Source organism: Pteronotus mesoamericanus, unplaced genomic scaffold (genome assembly GCF_021234165.1).
Source record: "Pteronotus mesoamericanus isolate MK-2021 breed Mesoamerican mustached bat unplaced genomic scaffold, CSHL_Meso_final contig_20, whole genome shotgun sequence".
Lineage (NCBI taxonomy): Eukaryota > Metazoa > Chordata > Mammalia > Chiroptera > Mormoopidae > Pteronotus > Pteronotus mesoamericanus.
The window spans coordinates 56,565,488-56,584,252 of record NW_026555085.1 but is presented as its reverse complement, the minus strand read 5'-3'; the positions used below and the strand labels follow the sequence as shown (position 1 = coordinate 56,584,252).

The 18,765-nt window shown below is 37.8% G+C and overlaps 1 protein-coding gene across 1 annotated transcript in view; it reads left to right on the top strand.

The window, feature by feature from the left end:
* Positions 1–10,169, top strand: part of ASCC3 (activating signal cointegrator 1 complex subunit 3) — a 314,121-nt gene extending 303,952 nt beyond the window's left edge. The window contains exons 38-42 of the mRNA XM_054569760.1: positions 775–926; positions 2,621–2,768; positions 6,476–6,685; positions 8,883–9,058; positions 9,154–10,169. Coding sequence (XP_054425735.1) covers positions 775–926; positions 2,621–2,768; positions 6,476–6,685; positions 8,883–9,058; positions 9,154–9,301 — 834 coding nt within the window. The 3' untranslated portion in view covers positions 9,302–10,169. The remainder of the gene's footprint in view (positions 1–774; positions 927–2,620; positions 2,769–6,475; positions 6,686–8,882; positions 9,059–9,153) is intronic.
* The last annotated feature ends 8,596 nt before the right edge of the window (positions 10,170–18,765 follow it).

The following is an 18,765-nucleotide window of genomic DNA, read 5'->3' as shown; positions in this document are numbered from 1 at the left end:
TCTCTTACCTGCATTTCTTTATTTCCCAAAACAAGAGGACACTCCTAGAACTGTATAAAGTAGCTGCCTTGAAACATGATATTAACTTATACGTCTTTAAGTCAGCATTCGCCAGAATCTAATTTAATTGAAATAGTTTTGCCTATGTAAACTTCTCCTTTGTTTAAATAAGATTTCACTGTTTAGTTTTGCCTTAAGCAAATGCAGCATTTGTTTGTCCATAAAACATTAGATCAAATGTACAGCCTAATATGAGTAGCTTCTCATCATTCCCCATGCGTTACTGGCAGTTGCCCCTTTGCTAGTGTGTGATGTATTCTTTTCTTAAAAACCAGGGCTCTGTCTTTAGCCTTCTTTTGGGGGAAAATAAATTTTTGTCAAGGAAACCTATCACCTTACCACTATTGGTTTTAAAGTTGGAAATGACTACCTGAGACTTACTCTGCTAATGCTCTAGATACAATGAATTATAGAGGTACCTGCATGTAAAGTATGCTGAGTTCTCCTTATTTTATTGTTGTATACCAGTATTATCTGGCTATCTTTGGTGCCCTAAAAAAGCTAAATATTTGGTACTTTGTGGGATGTACTGTGCAGTAAATGCTGTTATTCCCTTCATCCAGCTGTTTATTTTCTGGTTTTGATTTCAATTATATATTTAGAGGTATAATGCTTGGGAGTTTTTGTTTCTTTCTTGTCAAAGCTGACATCAGATCCCAGTGGAGAGGGCAAGTGCCATGGCGCTCTTTTAACTTGTGCGTTTTTCCGACTCAGGCAATGCTCGATGTGGCCGCAGACCAGGGCTGGCTGGTGACCGCCGTGAACATCACCAACCTGGTTCAGATGGTGATCCAGGGTCGGTGGCTAAAAGACTCTTCTCTTCTTACAATTCCAAACATAGAACACCACCATCTTCACATTTTCAGGTAACTGTTTTAATTTTCAATGTAATTGTTTTTTTTAAATTTCAAAAAATTACTTTCTTTATACATGTGGTCACTTGATTTTCAGGTTGTGTCTAGAATATATTGATGCTTTACATTGAAAATATCCCTGCTTCCCAGAGGAAGATGTGGCCTAGTGATGTATTTTTTTCATGTGGAATTTGATTCTGTCCCAAGCTCAACCACAGTTCATTTTAACCTTCTGTTACATTGTTTTCCACTTGCAACATTGGATACATTTCTATTTTAACTGTTTTTATTCTTTTATAATATCAACCTTTATTTTAAAAGATGCTAAACTGCTTTGAAGCCTACAGCAAAATATATTCCCAATTTCTGTTATTGCAGAATAGATTCCAGGGATCTGAAATCCGTTGTCAAAAGTAAATTGTGTATCTACAAAATGTCCAAAACTGGATGGATATATATGTCAAGACTTAACCTATATTTAAAAGTTGAGTTTAAATTACCATCAAATTATATAACCCTTAGGTGTTATGTACATGGCTGCAAATATTTTCGCAAGGAAAACAACAGGACATATTACAAGCGAGGTTGGCAATGTTTCTTTCCCACCAGCGTTTCACAATGGTTGAGGACAACTTTGCAGCCAGACTGCTGCTTCACGGTCATGTAGAGAAGCAAAACAGTGTGACTGCGATTTGCTCTCCTGTCCCCTCTCCCTCTTGTCAGATGGAGTAGGAATGGCAGTCATTTGAGGCATCGACATAGAGGTGCCAACCAGAACCTCAGACACACGTGGGGTCTCCTCAGGAAAGCCTTCAGTTTGTCTCAAGTGGGTTCCAGGGAAGTTGTTTCCATGCTGCTGAGTCCCCACCACAGGATGTCCCTCGGAGACCAAAAGGCACATTCAGAGAGTGAGGCACACCAGCAGCAGGTGGCATGAGGGGAAAACCAGATATCTCATGTGTCTGCAGCTCAGTTTCAGGAACCCTTCCAATGTGGTACTAGGAATTGTGGAGTTGGGTTGCAGTAGTAAAGCAGGCACGTAAGGGTGCTCACCCCTACACAGCACGCACGTCTGTTATGGAAGCCCCTGGGCCTAGAAGATTTGGTCCAGTTCTTTACTGTCACACTGGAAAAAGTTCTGTATTAGTGTAATTTTAATTCTGTTTCTCTTCGCTCTATAAATAGCAAATACAGAATAAGATTTAGGTGAACTACGTTCCTGGAGATTGACACTATTTATACTTCAAATCTCAGAGATGTCCAAAACTTTCCCATACTTTTAATTGTATGTTCACAACTATTTACAATAAAATTCTTTTCAAGTAATTACATTAGAGTCATTTGCCTGCATCCATTAAAAATAGGCCAGGGCTACAATTCAGTACCAATTCAGTACTTAATCCATGTAGAATCATTAATGCACCTCAGTGCCTTCCTGTGGAAAGATACCTGCTGTCTGTGAACCCTAACTCTTCACTGAGCTCGCTTAGGAGTCACCCACTTTATGTTGTGATAATGATAGTACCTTGGGTTGATATCTTGAAGAATGCAGGCTGATTTTGAAACTTACCGATAATGGCCTTTAAAAAGGGTACAGTAATCTTAATTTTTTTTTAAACTATTTAAATTTTATAAGCCACCATTGCCAGAAAATCTCATTTGTGCGATGAAGGAATTATTTGGTTGGAGTTGATACTGTTTCTTAGGAAATGGAGCCCAGGAACGAAGGGCCCGCGTGCTGGCTGCCAAGGCGCCATCGAGTGTCTCCCTGAACTGATCCACGCCTGCGGAGGGAGAGACCATGTCTTCAGTGCCATGATAGAAAATGAGCTGCCGGCTGCAAAACTGAAGCAGGTGAGGCCCATCTGCTCCATGTTTTGAAGCTCCCTTCCTCTGTCTGGGAATTTATACCAGGAGTTTTCTAACTTAGAGCCCTAGTTATTGGAGTCAGATTCATGTGGATTTAAGTTCTGTCTACCATTTACTAACCATGATTATGAATTTGAAAACAGCATACCTGTCTTAGGAAGTTCTTGTGAAAATTAAACAGGATATTATTATGTAAACTGCTTTATGTAGCTCCTGATACAGAATAAGAGCTCAATAAATGATATTAAAAATAAGGACAGTAACAATAATTAGAAGTAGCATTCACCACCTGGCTTATTTCCCTTATATCATACAGTCTCACCTGTAAGTGGAACCTAATCAACAAAACAAATAAGCAAAATATAACCGGAGACATGGAAATAAAGAACAAACTGACAGTAACCAGAGGGGAGGAGGAGAGAGATAACAGAGGAAAGAAGGGGAAGGGACATCAAGGACGATGTATAAAGGACCCATGGACAAAGCCAAAGCGGGAAAGATTGAGGGTGGGAGGTGGGGGGGGGGGGGGGGGGGGGCCAGGGTAAGTGGTGGCGGGAAAATGGAGACAGCTGTACTTGAACAATAATCAAAATAAAATTAAGTTAAAAATTTTTTTTAAGAAAGTAGCATTGACATTATTAGAAGTTGCTTTAGTAGCTGGCTGAGAAAAGTCTACTATAGCTTGCCCATTAAGCTGCATTACCCAGGAGTACTTCTCATCCCTACAGGATAGTGTTTCTTAATTTACGCTTAGGTCTATTTTCAAGCAGTCCCCTCAATTACCTTTTTATGTCCCCACCCTTATCTTGACCACTTTATTGTAACTAGATTCTTAAGTATTCCTTCAAGTAAACTCCTCACTTGTATACATATAACTTAGATAGAGAGCTAAATCTGTTTTAAAAGACATCAGTCATCTCTCCGAACCATCTTTGGAAAGGCCAAAAATATGAATGGATGATGCCAGAAATATTTGGCATATCTAGACTTTTAAGTCATAAGAAATTTTACCCTAAACATGTCATAGTAAACACTGAGGATTTATAACATAATTAACACACTGACTTGTAAATGCAGGTATTAAAATAAAGAAACTTACAAACCATGTCATTTTTACTCCAGCAAGACTTAGAAAAGGTGTAACAGGCATTAAAGTCTGATTGTTCAATTTCTGTTGAACCCAAAATTGGCACCAAAAACTATATAAATATTCATAATAAGTGCCTACCTTTCTAACTAAATTACCATCAAAATTATGAATAAAAACAATGTATTTAAATCGAAACAAGGCTTCCATTAGCAACAACAGATTTCTAACATAGCTATACATTGATTTCAAGCCAAGTTTTAGATGTGATGAAAAATTAGAACATTGTTATAATTAGTTCAGGGAGAACTCAGAAGTAAACTTACTTAATTTATTTGCATAAATTGCCATTCTGTTATCTTTAAAACCAAATGCAAATTGGCTCAGTCTGATATGATGATGGTTATTTGGCTCAAAAGTGCTTCAATATGCAGAGCAATCTGGTGTTGGCTCTGCAGTGAGGCGATCCCAGGTAACATACAAATCCTGAATTATTCCAGAAATTAGTATGTTTAAAGCATCAATTTAAGTGCTAATTGCAGTAGTAATGAGAAAAAGCGGTAGGACTGTGAGATTTGCATCTTCTACCCCATCAGTATGCCTGGACCGGCTGCTGACTGGCAGAGGATTTGGCTGCTAATTAAATAATTGTATGCACGGCAGTGTTCCTGCCTGATTCAATAGATGAAGATTAATCCTCAGATAAATATGTTTGGCTGGTATTGAAATGTCTTAGCAGTTTCTGTAAAAATAGCTCATGTTTTATATACATGTGTGTGTGTGTACACACACCCCCCCAACAAGTATATGTGTGTACAATGAGGATGAAAAATAATAACATTAAGTGCCACAAAAAGCATGCCTATATTTAAAAGCCAGATCTGGCTTTTGTAAAGTAAAATCCCAGTGTGTTGTCAAAAACTGAAAACATATATCAGTAACTAATTGAATGGTACAAGTAAAAAAACATATGAAGCCTTGCTTTATGTGGTAAATTTTACTTGCGTTGTCTCACAGATTTAAATGCTTTACAGAAATTGTGCATTTAAGTGTCCCCTTGACCACTTTTTCTCTCTGGTCAGTGTTAGTGAACACCAAGTGGTACATACAGCTTCTAGACTCAGTAACTATTGGTTCCAGCAAGAAAGAGACTATCCATTTGATACCTTGAAGCACAGTGTTGACAGTTCTATGGCTTGACTATTTCAAGGTCTATTCCAGACATAATTTCAGAATCACAAGACAAGTTATAGGATTGGATTAGATTGAAAAATTTGCATTGGCTTTACATTTTTTTAATTCCTAAGTGGTAATTTGATTTATCAGGGCTACTTTATTTCAATTAGGTATACTCAGCAGCACTAAAGTCTTAACAAACAGGAAATCAAACCCTGTAAGCAAATCTATGGTACGTATTAAAGAAATTTAAAAAAAAAAACATTAAAGTATTCATGTACTTATAAAAACTAACTTGGAAAGAAAGAACGTATGGACAACAGTTTGGTATTGTGGAGACCAGGGGGGTATCAGAGAACTAAATAGTAATGGAAAAAAATATGATTAAAAATATTAAAAAATAAAAAAATAAGAACCGATTTAGAAGGGAACAATTGATAAAACAACCAATATATTGAGAAGTTTTCTTCATTGATAGTGCCACATAGTTGTAAATGATAGAAAAAGGTGACCATTATCTGAGAACATCAAGTTTATTTTGTTGCATCCTTTCCATAGACTTAAGAAATTCATTCATTTATTCAATGATGATGAGCGGTTACTATTTGCATACCAGTTTCTCATAAATATCTTTCAATTTAAAGAATAAGAATAAAACTGGTATTTTCTACCCCTTCAATATGTGTAATTTTATTGGTATTCTCAATATTATAATGCTAAAAATAAATACTTGTTTCTAGAAGGAACCCTGTATTTATGAGGCCCCTTATGATATACAGGCATATGGAAATGTTTTCCTTTCAGAATAAATTTAGAATATAGACCAAAAAAAAATGTTTTGTAAAATAAGTGGTCAATGGATAATGCTGACTGACATCAACAATTGCATCACATTATTTTAAGTTACTTTTACATCCCCAAGTAATGCTCTCTACCTTCGAAGTCATATAAATATTAGAATAGATGTGTCTTTGAAACAAAGCAGCTTGAACAACAAACATTTTTAAACTTATTCTTTTAGTATAGTCAGTAGCCGTTCAGTATCTAGGAGGGATTTACAATAAAGTGGTCACAAGTTTAGACAATGATTAATTCGTTTTTAGTTGCTTTTAAACTACAAAGATTAAAAACACACTACTTTTACACACAGTGAGCACAAGAAAAACTGGAAAATCTGAACTATAGCTATGGATTGTATCAAAGTCAATATCCTGGTATTAATATTGTACTTCAGTTTTGAAAAATGCTACCATCAGGGGAAACTAGACAAATGGTACACATGATCTCTCTATTATTTCTTATAATTTTATTGACTCCAGACTTAATCTCAAAACAGAGAGGTTGGTTATTTTTTAAGTATACTATTTCTTCGTTGATTGCTGCATTGCAAATTAACCATTCCTTTATTATCTTTTTTTTCTTTTTCCAGGCATGGAATTTTTTATCTCACTTGCCAGTGATAGATGTTAGCTTAAGCGTCAAAGGCTGGTGGGATGACTCAGTAGAAGGACATAGTGAACTTTCTATCACAACTCTGTCGTCAGACAAACGAAATGACAACAAATGGATCAGATTGCTTGCTGATCAAGAGTATGTGCTTCAAGTCAGCTTGCAGAGAGCCCACTTTGGGTTCCACAAGGTATAGTGTTTGGTTTCCATTCTCAAATGCTTCGCACCAGATACCAGCATGCACCACCCCGCATATCTTTTACATTACTAATGCGTCCGTGTCATTCATGAATCCCTCTTTCTCAACTGGCCTTAAGAAGCAGTCATTCTTCTTAAATCAGTCAGTTCTCCTTATGTGCCAGTTCAACCCCAGAATATCGGCCTTACATGATAATATGCTGCCTGGGCTACTGTTCTCAAAGTACAGCCTACAGACTCAGTCCAGCAGAATTTCCCAGAGTGCGTCTTAGTGCGCACATTCCATGGCCCTCCTCCAGACTGGCTGCAGCGGAATCTCCGGAGGAGGGGTCTCGAAATCTGTGCTGTTGCCCAGCACCCCAAATGACTTTTTAAGGACATTAAAGTTAGGAGAGCACTACCCTAGAAGTACTTCCTTATATAGGAACCACAATGGGCAGGATGTAGATGAGGGGAAAGCTTTATCACTTAGCTCTATGAATTTCAATAAGACACTAAGCTTTTCTGCACCTCAGTTGCCACATCTGTCTCTTCCTCCCTCATAATGCATATGAGAGAGCTTTGTCAGTATTCATATAGGCCAAAGGTTTACGGTATTTTTACCTTAAATTACTGTGTTCTTTTCTATTGTCTGTGACATCAAAATTAATTATCTGGCTTTCTGAGACTATTAATACATACCATGTGGGCAGATAGGGTTTTAGTACCGTAATAATTTAAATAAGAAAGAATTTGCTTTCTCTTTAGCCAAGAGGAGTCTGGGCCTTTCCTGTGCCTAGAATAAGCCCAGAGGAGTGAGACTGCGGTTCATTAGTGCTGTCCCCTCCGTCCTCACACACAGCGCGGTCAATGACTTTCTGTTGTTACAACGTTTTTTTAGTGTTGTGCTCCAAGTCCCATCTCATTTGATTTCTAATTCTAGACATCAGTCCGTGTAAGTATGAACTGATTGGCCTCTAACATTTCAGAGGCTTTAATGTGAGCATTTTTAGATGATGTAGTATATCCCAACTTACAAAAAAAAAGTAATAATCATACAGATAAAATCATGGGAAAAAAGTAAGATTTTTTTATCTTAATGTTGCTACTTAAAAATTAGACTCAGTCATGCAAAAAAAAAGCCCTCTAAATTTTGTTTATAAATGCTGTAAAAATACATTACTCTGTCCTCTCTTTTAAAATGCTTAAATGAAACATGTCCCCTCAGAACATGGAGTGAAGACTGTTTGAGAGCATGTCGTTATTAGTTTATGTCACTATCACTACATTTTATGCCATAAAGTCATTGTCTTAAAGATTCACTAGAATAATCTTGTATTTGTAACCTTGATCTAAAATAAAAACTTCAAGTGCTGTCATTGTGGTGATATCAAATCTTAAATTGTGGTGGTGAATATATCCTACAAATTGCTTGGCTTACCATTTCTCATTCCTCAGAGAAAGGACTTTTTAATATTACCATATTAGAACATGCGCTTTTTTATGTCAGTATTATTCTTGGGTAGTGAGAGAATGTTTATATGATATAGTGCTTATTTCTTTTTATTTTTTTTAATCCTCACCCGAGGATATGTTTATTGATTTTAAATAGAAAAGAATGGGGAGGGGGGAGAAAACATTGATGTGAGTGAGAAACATCAATCATTCGCCTCCCATATACTCACCGACCAGGGATCGAACCCACAACCCAGGTATGTGCCCTGACCTGGGATTGTTCCAGCCAACTGAGCGAACTGGCCAGGGCTATTTTCTTGAAATCCAGAGTCTAGTCTTGATTGCCTTTTCATTTTCCCCCTAAGTATCAGTTTCTTGTGAATAAGGCTTTGGAAGATTTGGTTTACCTGGTTGTATCTCAATTTGTTCATCTGCAAATGAGGTATTAATATCACTCATAAGGATGGTGTGAGAATTTACTAAGTTGATGTCAAGATTCCAGGCTTCCTGTTCTAACTGAGCCAGAATATTCTGGTGATTTTAGCCACAAAGCAGTGTTTTGAGAATCTTGAAAAATGATAAGTGATAGCATATCCAAGACACCAAACCAGAAAATTGAAAACATCCCAGATAGATACACTGAACTGTATAGATTTATGGCCTTCAAGTAAGACAACGCAGACTTCTAATCACAACCAAGTGGTGTAGAAAATCTAGAAATTATTAATGCTTTATCTTTTTTTTCTGGTTAACAGGGAAAGCAAGACAGCCATGCAGTTACTCCTCGGTTTCCCAAATCAAAAGATGAAGGATGGTTTTTGATATTAGGAGAAGTGGATAAGAGAGAACTTATTGCTTTGAAAAGAGTAGGGTTTGTTCGAAATCATCATGTAGCTTCCATCTCTTTTTATACCCCCGAAGTACCTGGCAGGTAAGCAGAATCTTATCACCAAAATTCTGAAAGAATACAATAAGTCTGTGATTGGAAAGGTGCTTTTACATTTCTGTTCTATTTTTATATTTTAGGTATATCTACACACTGTATTTCATGAGCGACTGCTACCTGGGCCTAGACCAGCAGTACGACATTCACCTCAACGTCACACCAGCGAGCGTTTCTGCGCAGGTCAACGAGGAGATCTCCAGTGCCTTGACTGACCTGGAAGTGAAGTAACCTGACCCAAACAATTATTTGAAAGAAGTGCTTAAGAAGTCTGGCTGTTTAGTCACCTAGACAAAGTCAAATTACTTGATGTTTGCCTTTGTGGAATCAACTTCTAACCTCAAGACATCCAGGAAATTGACAGTGGCTGCAGTCAATTCCAACCCAAGTTAGCTGCAGTGGCCTTCTAACAAATGTTGCCTTTTACAATGTTGTCTTCATGGATTTTCTGATAAGTAAAATCAATACTTGTGGAGGAGAATCTTTCAATTTGTGTATTTTGAGACTCTTCTTTAGGAAATTATCAGTCAAATTTTACATTACACAGTGTACTGTTTACAAGAATAGTAGCTTTTTTCTTTCCAAGGAAAACTACACTGAAGCGTGACAGTGTTAGCATTTGTTTTAACAGACTTCTAACCCTGCAATTTAAAATATATAGAGTGTCTGTACGGTGGCACACAATGTGTCTTGTTAGCAAAATGTAAACTTTGCCACATGTACAAATAATTTCAAGAATTTCTTATATTCATAAGTGTTAATAATATATGAATAAAATTATATTACAGAGCTCAATGTTGAAAACAAAATACACTGACCTGAGAAACTGTAGATCCTGTAACTAGTGGAAATAAAATATTTAGCTTGCCCCTTCAAGACAAGCTCAGTTACTCCCCTTGCTTTTTTTCATCATTATAGTACTTACTCTTCTTCTTTTCATTCTCTTCTACTTCAAAACTTCACTTCCACTTTTTTCTAATATGTTTATTTACACAAGGAGAGAATTGTTATGTAATATGTATTGCAACACATACAGACCATATAGAACAATTCTTTGTCTTTACATTCTCCAAGGTGGGTCTGAGGCAAACAGAAAATTTTTTACCCCTACCAGTAAGTTTTCACCTGTGATAAAGGAAATTTCTGTATATCCAATCAATTTCCATCTTGAAAAAATGCTTTTTTCAAACTAAAATATTGTTAGAATTCAATGTCCATGTAATAATACATATGCTCATGGAGTAAAATTTTATCTTTGCAAAGTAATTTCTCTTATTCCTGACCCTGTGATGAATTATTTTTAAATACTTTCCAATATAACCACAACAAGGACTGGAATGTAAAAGGCTTTCTGAAACCAGAACATACTGCTTATGTGTACCTCCTTTTCCATGCTAAAAAATTGAAAAATGTTAAAAAAAAAAAAAAAAAAAAAAAGGAGGAGAAAAAAAATAAAAATAGTGTGGGGAGTCCAGACATTTACTTCCCAAAATTAAATCTCAATAACTCATGTGAACACACCAAGTGCAGTGGGCAGGAGGTACCTGGAGTTTACTTCATATAAAGAGTTCTTCCTGCTTTTTCTTTGGCATTTTATTTCCTAATTGAAATTCATACCCTAGCCACTTAATTCACCAGTTCATACAGGAACCTGTGGAGAAATGTCTTAGTCTTCATGTTTATGACACAAGACATAGGAACAGGAAGAAAGAAATTCTGTTACATCTATCACTGAGAGGAAAAATAATGTGACTAGTTAATTTTAATTCAGAAGTGACTGGTTCACAATAAGCTGTAGAAGACATTAGTAAGGCAAGGTGCACTTGGACGGAAATGTTTATCTTATTCCAGTGAGTAACCAATGCTATTTCTCATTACCAAAATGTTAATACTAAGTGTGCATTATAACAGGACATGTGCCAACATAATCAGATTAATTCCATATTGCATTTCTTATTCCTCTGGATTTTATCAGCTCCATTGACATGCCAGTCAGATATTTATTCTAGGTACTATGTTAAGTACTTCAATACCCACATGAATCAGAGACATGTCCTGCCCTCAAACAATGTAGCCGGGTGATGAAAGGAAGATGGAGATACCTATAATAAAAGAAAGTAATTGCAGCAGTGAATTATTATTTAGAAAAATCATTCAGGGACATTTAGGCTGAGTTTTGAAGATGGACAGCATGGTGAAGGCAGAGAAGAAAGAAGAGAATTCCAGGTAGAACAGCAGTAACAGGCTCTGAGTAGACACCGGCCTAAGGTGTCCAGTTAGGCTGCATTTTCAGAGACATGAAAAATAGGCGAGAGGGATGGAAAAGTCTGTGACATGACCTTGAAATAGAGGGTAGGGACTGCAAATCTCGTGTGTGCAATGAAATTCTTTGGCAAGGCGCCAGAGAAGATTAGGGCAGAGATTCTGGCATTTGAACAGAGAATCAGTGGAGACATGAGATAGCCAGGAGCCAGGGAGGTCACGCTCCCATGCCTGCAGTGGGTAGTGGGTAGTGGGTACTAAGTACCAACAGCAGGTCAAGAACCTAGGAAGCAAGTCAAGAGTCCTGGCTGTGGGTAGTGAGTCAATAATTGCTGAGTGATTTCAGCAAAATAGGAAAGGGAGCTTAGATTGCAGGAGGTAAAGACCTGAGTTGGCAATAGGAAAGGAGAGGCAGTGAATTACGCAGCTTCACTTAGCAAAATCTAACTCTATGAAGTATGTGATGATAGGATGCACTCTAGCTGGTAAGAATCAGAAAGCCTCTGCTCCCTTCCATTTTCCCTTGCAATCACCATTCCTCTATGCAAATATATATATATATATATATATATATATATTTGCCCTCCCTCACCATTACCACCATTAAGCTAAAAATAAAATTCCTCATACATTCCACAAAATATTTGCTTTGCCCCACAATCTTACTCTTCTCTCCCTCAGTTGCCTTGCAAATAGGCCCTCCTGTATCTTGTTACATTTAGGAGGACTGGAATTCAGCTGTCAGAAACACCCTCCATGGCCACACCCACCCAGACTCAAGAACACAGGGAAACCTTCACCACAACAAGAGTTACAACATTTAAACGGGGAGCACTCCCACCTCTGGATGTGGAGGAGAACTCTTCTTGTCCCAAATTCCATGGATAGCTTTGATGGGAAGAGGATACAGTAACATGGGATATATAGTCACCAAAAAACGATTATTTCCTCCTCCTCTTACACACACAAATGACACGACAGAGTGAATACGTAAAGATGGACCCTCTCCCTTAAATACAACCTTCCCTTCTAGTGAACTAATCCAGTAGCCTTAGAAAACTACACAGCACTTTCCAAGCACACGCGCCACACAAACGTCTAGTTGCTTCTGCCAAAAATCTGAGAGTCGTTCTTCACTCCCCCTTTCTCCCATCCCATATCTAATCTGTTAGCAAACCCTTTTGGCTTTACCTTTAAAACTCCACCCCGGATGCAGCCACCTTCACTGCTACCACCCTCACCCCACACTACCTCCTGACCAGCCTCCTGCACCTACCTTTGCCCCTTTACAGTATTTTCTCTACACAACAATCAGCCTGTTGTAAGTCTGATCATTAACCTATTCTGTTCAAAAGCTTCCAGTGCCTTTCTGTCTCAAAATACAATCCCAAGCCCCACCAGTTCCTCCAAGGCCTGTGCCTCCTCCCCTAATGACCTCTGACCCCATCTCATCACTCCATACCAGCCACAGCGGCCCCCTTGCTATCTGTTGCACATCTTGCAGGGCCTGTGCTCCTGCTGTGCCCTCTATCTGGATGGCTCTTTCCCAAGACACCCAACAGGTCCGCCCGTTATTGTAATGGCAACCCCACCAGTCGTCCACATACCCCTTGTTTTGTTTTTCTCCATTCTTCACATCACCACTGTAAAAATATTTGTGTATGGTCGGTCTCTCCTAAGCTTCAGGAAGGCAGAGATTCTCGTTGCTTTTGCTCACGGCTATATTACCAGGACCTACCACAAAGCCTAGCACGTGACAGCTGCTAGATAAATACTTGTTGAATGACTAAATGAACACAGATAATGCACATGATTCTAAAATACCACACACCAACATGAGCTGATGCCTGCACTTCTAGAGATTGCAAGCTCTCAGAGACTCACCAACAGCAGGCTACTTACCTGATCCTCTTGGGTCAGCACAGGAAAGGAGTACTTAAATTAATTGGTAGTTTTATTTTAACGATGACTTACTATTTACGAAAAAGAATGAAATACTTTTATATAGCAATGTATGTTGGGTATTACAAGTATTTTACGGTTTCAAATTATCATTAAAACTTTTTAGCCTGAGGTTTCGGCTGTTTGTCTTCCTTCAACCAAACCCCTTTCTTTCATCACTGCCACCAACTATTCACAGTGCAAGGGGCCCCCAGCAGGAACGCCATATGTTGGAATAACATGAACTAATAATAACTTTGGGCCCCTCTCTTTCATAAATAATCCAAAATGAGTAGGCAAAAGTTATTTCATGAACCAGCTTCTTTAAAAGAAAAACCTGAATTAACTTTTTAATTGAATATGTTGGAATGACACGGGTTCGTAAGACCATATGGATGTCAAGTGTACAACTCTGTAACAAATCACCAGCATACTGCATTGTGCGCTCGCTACCCCAAGTTAAGTCTTTCCGCCACCATTTGCCCTCTTACCCTTCTTCTCCCCCTTTGCCCTCTTCTACCTCGCCCAAGCCCCCTTTCCCTCTGGCAGTCACGATGCTGGTGTCTGTGTCTGGGTGTTTTGTTTTGTTTTGTTTTGCTTAATCCCTTTACCTTCTTCAACCACCCCCTTAACACCACTCCCCCTTGACAGCTGCCAGGCTGTTCACTGTATCTATGAGTATTTTTTATTTTGTTTGTTAGTTAATTTTGTTCATTAAATTCCACTTGTAAGTGAATTCGTAAAGTATTTGTTTTTCTCTGACTGGCTTCTTTCAGCATAATCCGTGCTGTCACCAAAAGTCAGTGTTCCTTCTTTTTTATGGTAGTATTCGGTTATGTAAATGTACGACACTTTTTTAATCTATTCATCTATTGATGAGTACTTGGGCTGCTTCCAGATCTTGGATATTGTAAATGATGGTGCAAATGTAAGTCATAATACCATAAAAACCCTAGAAGAAAACATAGGCAGTAAAATCTCAAACATTTCTTGTAGCAATATTTTTCCTGAGATATTTCCTCAGGCAATGGAAACAAAAGAAAGAATAAACAAATGGAATTACATAAAACCAAAAAGTTTTTTCACAGCAAAGTAAACCATCAACAAAATGAAAAGACAACCCACTGAATGGAAGAACATATTCACCAATGATACATTTGATACGGGGTTAATATTCAAAATTTATAAAGAACTTACACAACTGAGTTAACTTTTAAATCTTTCCATTGGCTTCAAAAATGTATATTGAGCCCTTAAATTAGCTTTCTTTTTCTGTTTTCAGAAATATAAATTCTAAATCTAAACAATAAAAGGAGATAAAAATCTTGAGTTTAATAAGTTCTAGTTACATTATTTCAAGGTTCTCCAAAATGCTGAGATGGTAGTTGACTCCAGGTTGTCCTGGAATCCTGTTTTTCATGTCATGGAGAATGGCTACAGTGACTTCTGGAAGGGTTGTTTATTCCCACAATTACAGCCCCAGTTCTCTCCCTTTTTATCACAGAGCATTCTGTACTTTTTCTGAAAAATAAAGCTCTTCCAATTTGAGACCTTTAAATGAGATTTCAGGGATTCTACTTTTATTGAACCCTCATCCCAAGTCTTTGGCTTGTCAATTTGAGGACAATCTTGGGGTGCTAGTCACAAGTTGGGTCCAGTCTCACCCAAGGTATGCTTTGGGCCCAAGAAGCGTCATCTGAATGGATACTTAAATATTTTTTTGTTTCCTCTTCACTCGCTTGCAATTTGGAGAATAATTTTTTAATGCACTTGATTAAAGGTTCAAGAGTATTGCTATGTCTGTAAATTAATATTAAGCAGTTCATTATGGAGACTTCCAGAAGAACATGATGGACTGTAAATCATTCCATGTTTGGCTGAACAGAATCATGGTGCCTCCTTCTAATTAAAGGGCCTGTAGATCCTCAAACCCATGTTTCCTTACTTTTGACTTATTATCTGTGTCCTTGATTTTATTGGAACTTGTTGAAAGCCATGTACATGCCATACCTGTTTGTTGAAAACAAGTATAATCACCTTAAGTGATTTCAGTCTTTGGCTCCAAGTTACACTGGAAGCAGTTTTTAATGATTTGAAGATGTCAGGACCGATTTAAGATTAATTTTATTCCTGAGCTTTCAATCTTTTTGGCTCTTGGCAAGAGAAGATTGTGCTTTGCAGTATGTGGAGGATTGTTCTAGTGGGCTTTAAAACTCCCTAGAGCCGAGGGCCAATTTTTCCAAGGGGCCTCAAAGGAGCCAGCCTTTCAGGTGGAACGACGGCCTCTGAAATAACCAAGTAATTTCTGCAAGTGAAAAGGCTAACGCTGAGTAATGCTGACAGCCGCCAAAATGAAACTGCTTCTCCCATGACCTACACATCGACACTGGAGGCAATCAGCAAGGGAGCTTTCAAACATTGTTCTTCTTCGCAGCACACCAGGATCGGCGCATACTCCCTAAAGGAACAGCCTAGAGCAACAACACACATTCGGATGTGTAAGTTCTAGATTTAGTGTATATTTTTCAGTCAAATTGGTGCAAGGGTTATGATTAAAGACAAACAAAACACCAGAGTGGATCAGCAAAAAATAAAATGGGTATAGGGAGCATTTGAGATTTTGCTCCCTGGCATATGAAGAGGGACCCAAAAGAAAAGAAATGTATTTATTAAAAATTGTGTATTCTTACATGTTACTTTAGTCACCTTCAAAGAACTCCTCATTTGATGCAATACATCTATCGGGAAGTTTTTTCACTGCTCAAAACAGTTTTTGAACCCATTGCTTTTGATGCCTTTTTTGTACTTCTGACTTTTTTTGGTCTCACCTCTTCCACGTCAGCAAAACATTTCCCTTTGAGGACTTTCTTCATCCAAGAAAACAAACAAACAAAAAAGGTCACTTGGAGTGAGATCTGGTGAATGGGGAGGGTGTGACATGGGGATCATGCCCTTTTTTGCTAAAAAACTGCTGAACATTCATCACAGTGTGGACAAGTGCACTCACAAAACAACCATCATGATGAAATGGTCAATTGCATTGAGTCTTAAAAAAATTCACCAGAGCCAAATGCAGCCTCCCGCAACAACACCAGCTGGTACCCTATACAGATGGGTTCCTAGAACACTCACCTAGTGGGGGAAGCCTGTACTACAAGGGGCCCACACTCCGGAAGATAATTCCAGGTATTTTTGGAGTTCCCCCCTCGTATATCATCAATTTGGCTCAAATAAACTCATAAAAATTCTCAAAAATAAAAATAAAAAAATGGGTGAAAATTTTGCATTGGAAAAAATTTCACAACACAATTATAAAATCATGAATAATCAAGCTACTGATGGAGATCTTCATTAATCAATCATTATGTGCCTTAAAACGTCAAAGCTGAGTCCACTGAACTATAGATTTGGAAACAAATCACTGCATGATCCTTTAAATATCTGAAATTGATACTCCATGAAAGTGTCTAATAGTCATTCTAACAAAGAAGCCAGTAACTTCAAGCTTTCAAATAAGCTCTTCTCATTAAAACACAAAATGGCCTAATTATGGATAATACACCAGGAATGTGCATTTTTGCCTGTTACTTTCACCGGTTATTATCAGAAAACATACTCTGTTTTCTATTACAATGCAGTTTCACCAGGAATCTTGAGGGATTAGTTGTGGATTAGGGAAAAAAAAGCTGGGCTACCTGTATCAAAGAAGTAGTTTTGATTTTGGAGGAGTTTCTTCCTTTTAAATGAGTTTCTGTAATGCCACCTTACCCTTCTGCTGTATTTGGTGATTCAACCAAATATTGGAAGATTTTAGGACGATATATCTGATCAGCCCTTCTGTTCCATTTCCTCACCTATAAAACAGGTAAAACCTGTCCAGGCTTCCTCTCAGAGCAGCTGGCTCCATCAGGGTAAGAAGTGTAGCAAACTTCACCACAGTACACACTGTGCCTGGCACAGCAAGTGTTTTATCAATTTTAAATAAATCATTTATGTGGAAATTCTTAGAAAATGAAAAAGAACTGTAAAGAGGCAATAAAAAATAAATGAAAGTCTAAAGTGAAAATTGTAAATAAACTCATCTTCAGCATTAATTTTATATGTCGATGGGCAGTAGGCTAAGAGCCCACCCCACCAAAAACAAAAGCTCTGTGCCCAGAGAGGGGTGTACCTGTGTTCCATTCCCTTGTGCTATATATTTCCACCTCTCCAGAAGCAAACTCACCCACACTTTCAGTTGTAGCTCAGCACACATATGGGGGTGAGAATCACTTCAGTGGGACTTTCCTGAGGCTGTTTCCTGGAAACATGTTTTGACAAAAAGTTAAGGGTAGATAGAAGCCCAGACACTAGAGAAGAGATCTGAGTGACTCATTTCTACCCCTTTGTGGGTTCTGACAACAAACCTGACCCCCCTTCACAGTCTTGCCAAAGGCCATTTTAGGGACCATTCTGGAAGGAGAACAGCTTCTGAAAGCAAGAATGTTTGTGCACCTCACACTTTCACCCAGGGCTTGGATCACAAGGTATGTTACTCCAGAGCGAAATGACATGTTTTTAAAGCAAGTTCTAAAATTCCCTTAAAAACATTTTGTACTTTCCTTAATATTGCGGGCAATCCTCATTTTACCCAATCACCCGCTTCCCTCCCATGTTTGTATAAGCACGAAAATCAATTTAAGTATATTCAGTAAAAACCTAAGACCTTTCCTTTTGAAAGCAAATATTTGATTTTTCTCTCAGAAGTAACCATTTTCACACCATTTTATCCAAGTGAAACCCAATTCTAGCCAAAAATAAGGAGGGAAAAATTATGTCATTCTCTTCTAATATAGCGCTGTTTTCAGCAGAAGCAATGAGAGTAATATAGACATCTTGGTAAAACCTCAATCTTATTTTCTGATACTTTAGAAAAATGCATGCCTCTAAAATCACTTTACCCTCCAAGTGGCCTTTGGAGAAACCGAAATGTTGAAAAATCCTTGGATTATGGCAAATAACATTCTCCACGGACAATTCTAATCAATTATAGAAACATAACTGTACCCAGATCATATAATAGACCACAATGATGATCCTGGCTTCTGTCCATCTTATAAAATGCTGCAACTCATAAACACTGGTCCTGCTGCTGTCTGCAGCTCTCCTACCCAGAAAGACCCACTCTCAATTTATTGTTACTTTTCATGCTTAAAATGATTGTACAGCTGCATCCTCTATTTCAGTTTTGTCATTTTGTTATCTTTGCCCATTGTGTTAATTATTTTTGGATGCTTCGTCCTATCCCCAAACAATATATTTTAAATACTCATGAGGATGCATTGCATAAATATTGAATGTGTTAAAGACAGAGTCTGAGGTAATTCAGAATGAATTTAACTAAATTGATTGGAATCAGCTTTTATTTAGGAAATCTTCTAGGAACAATTCTGACATATTTAAAATAACTAACTGTTCACCAAGATGCAATCTGCATGCGCATTCCAACAAGT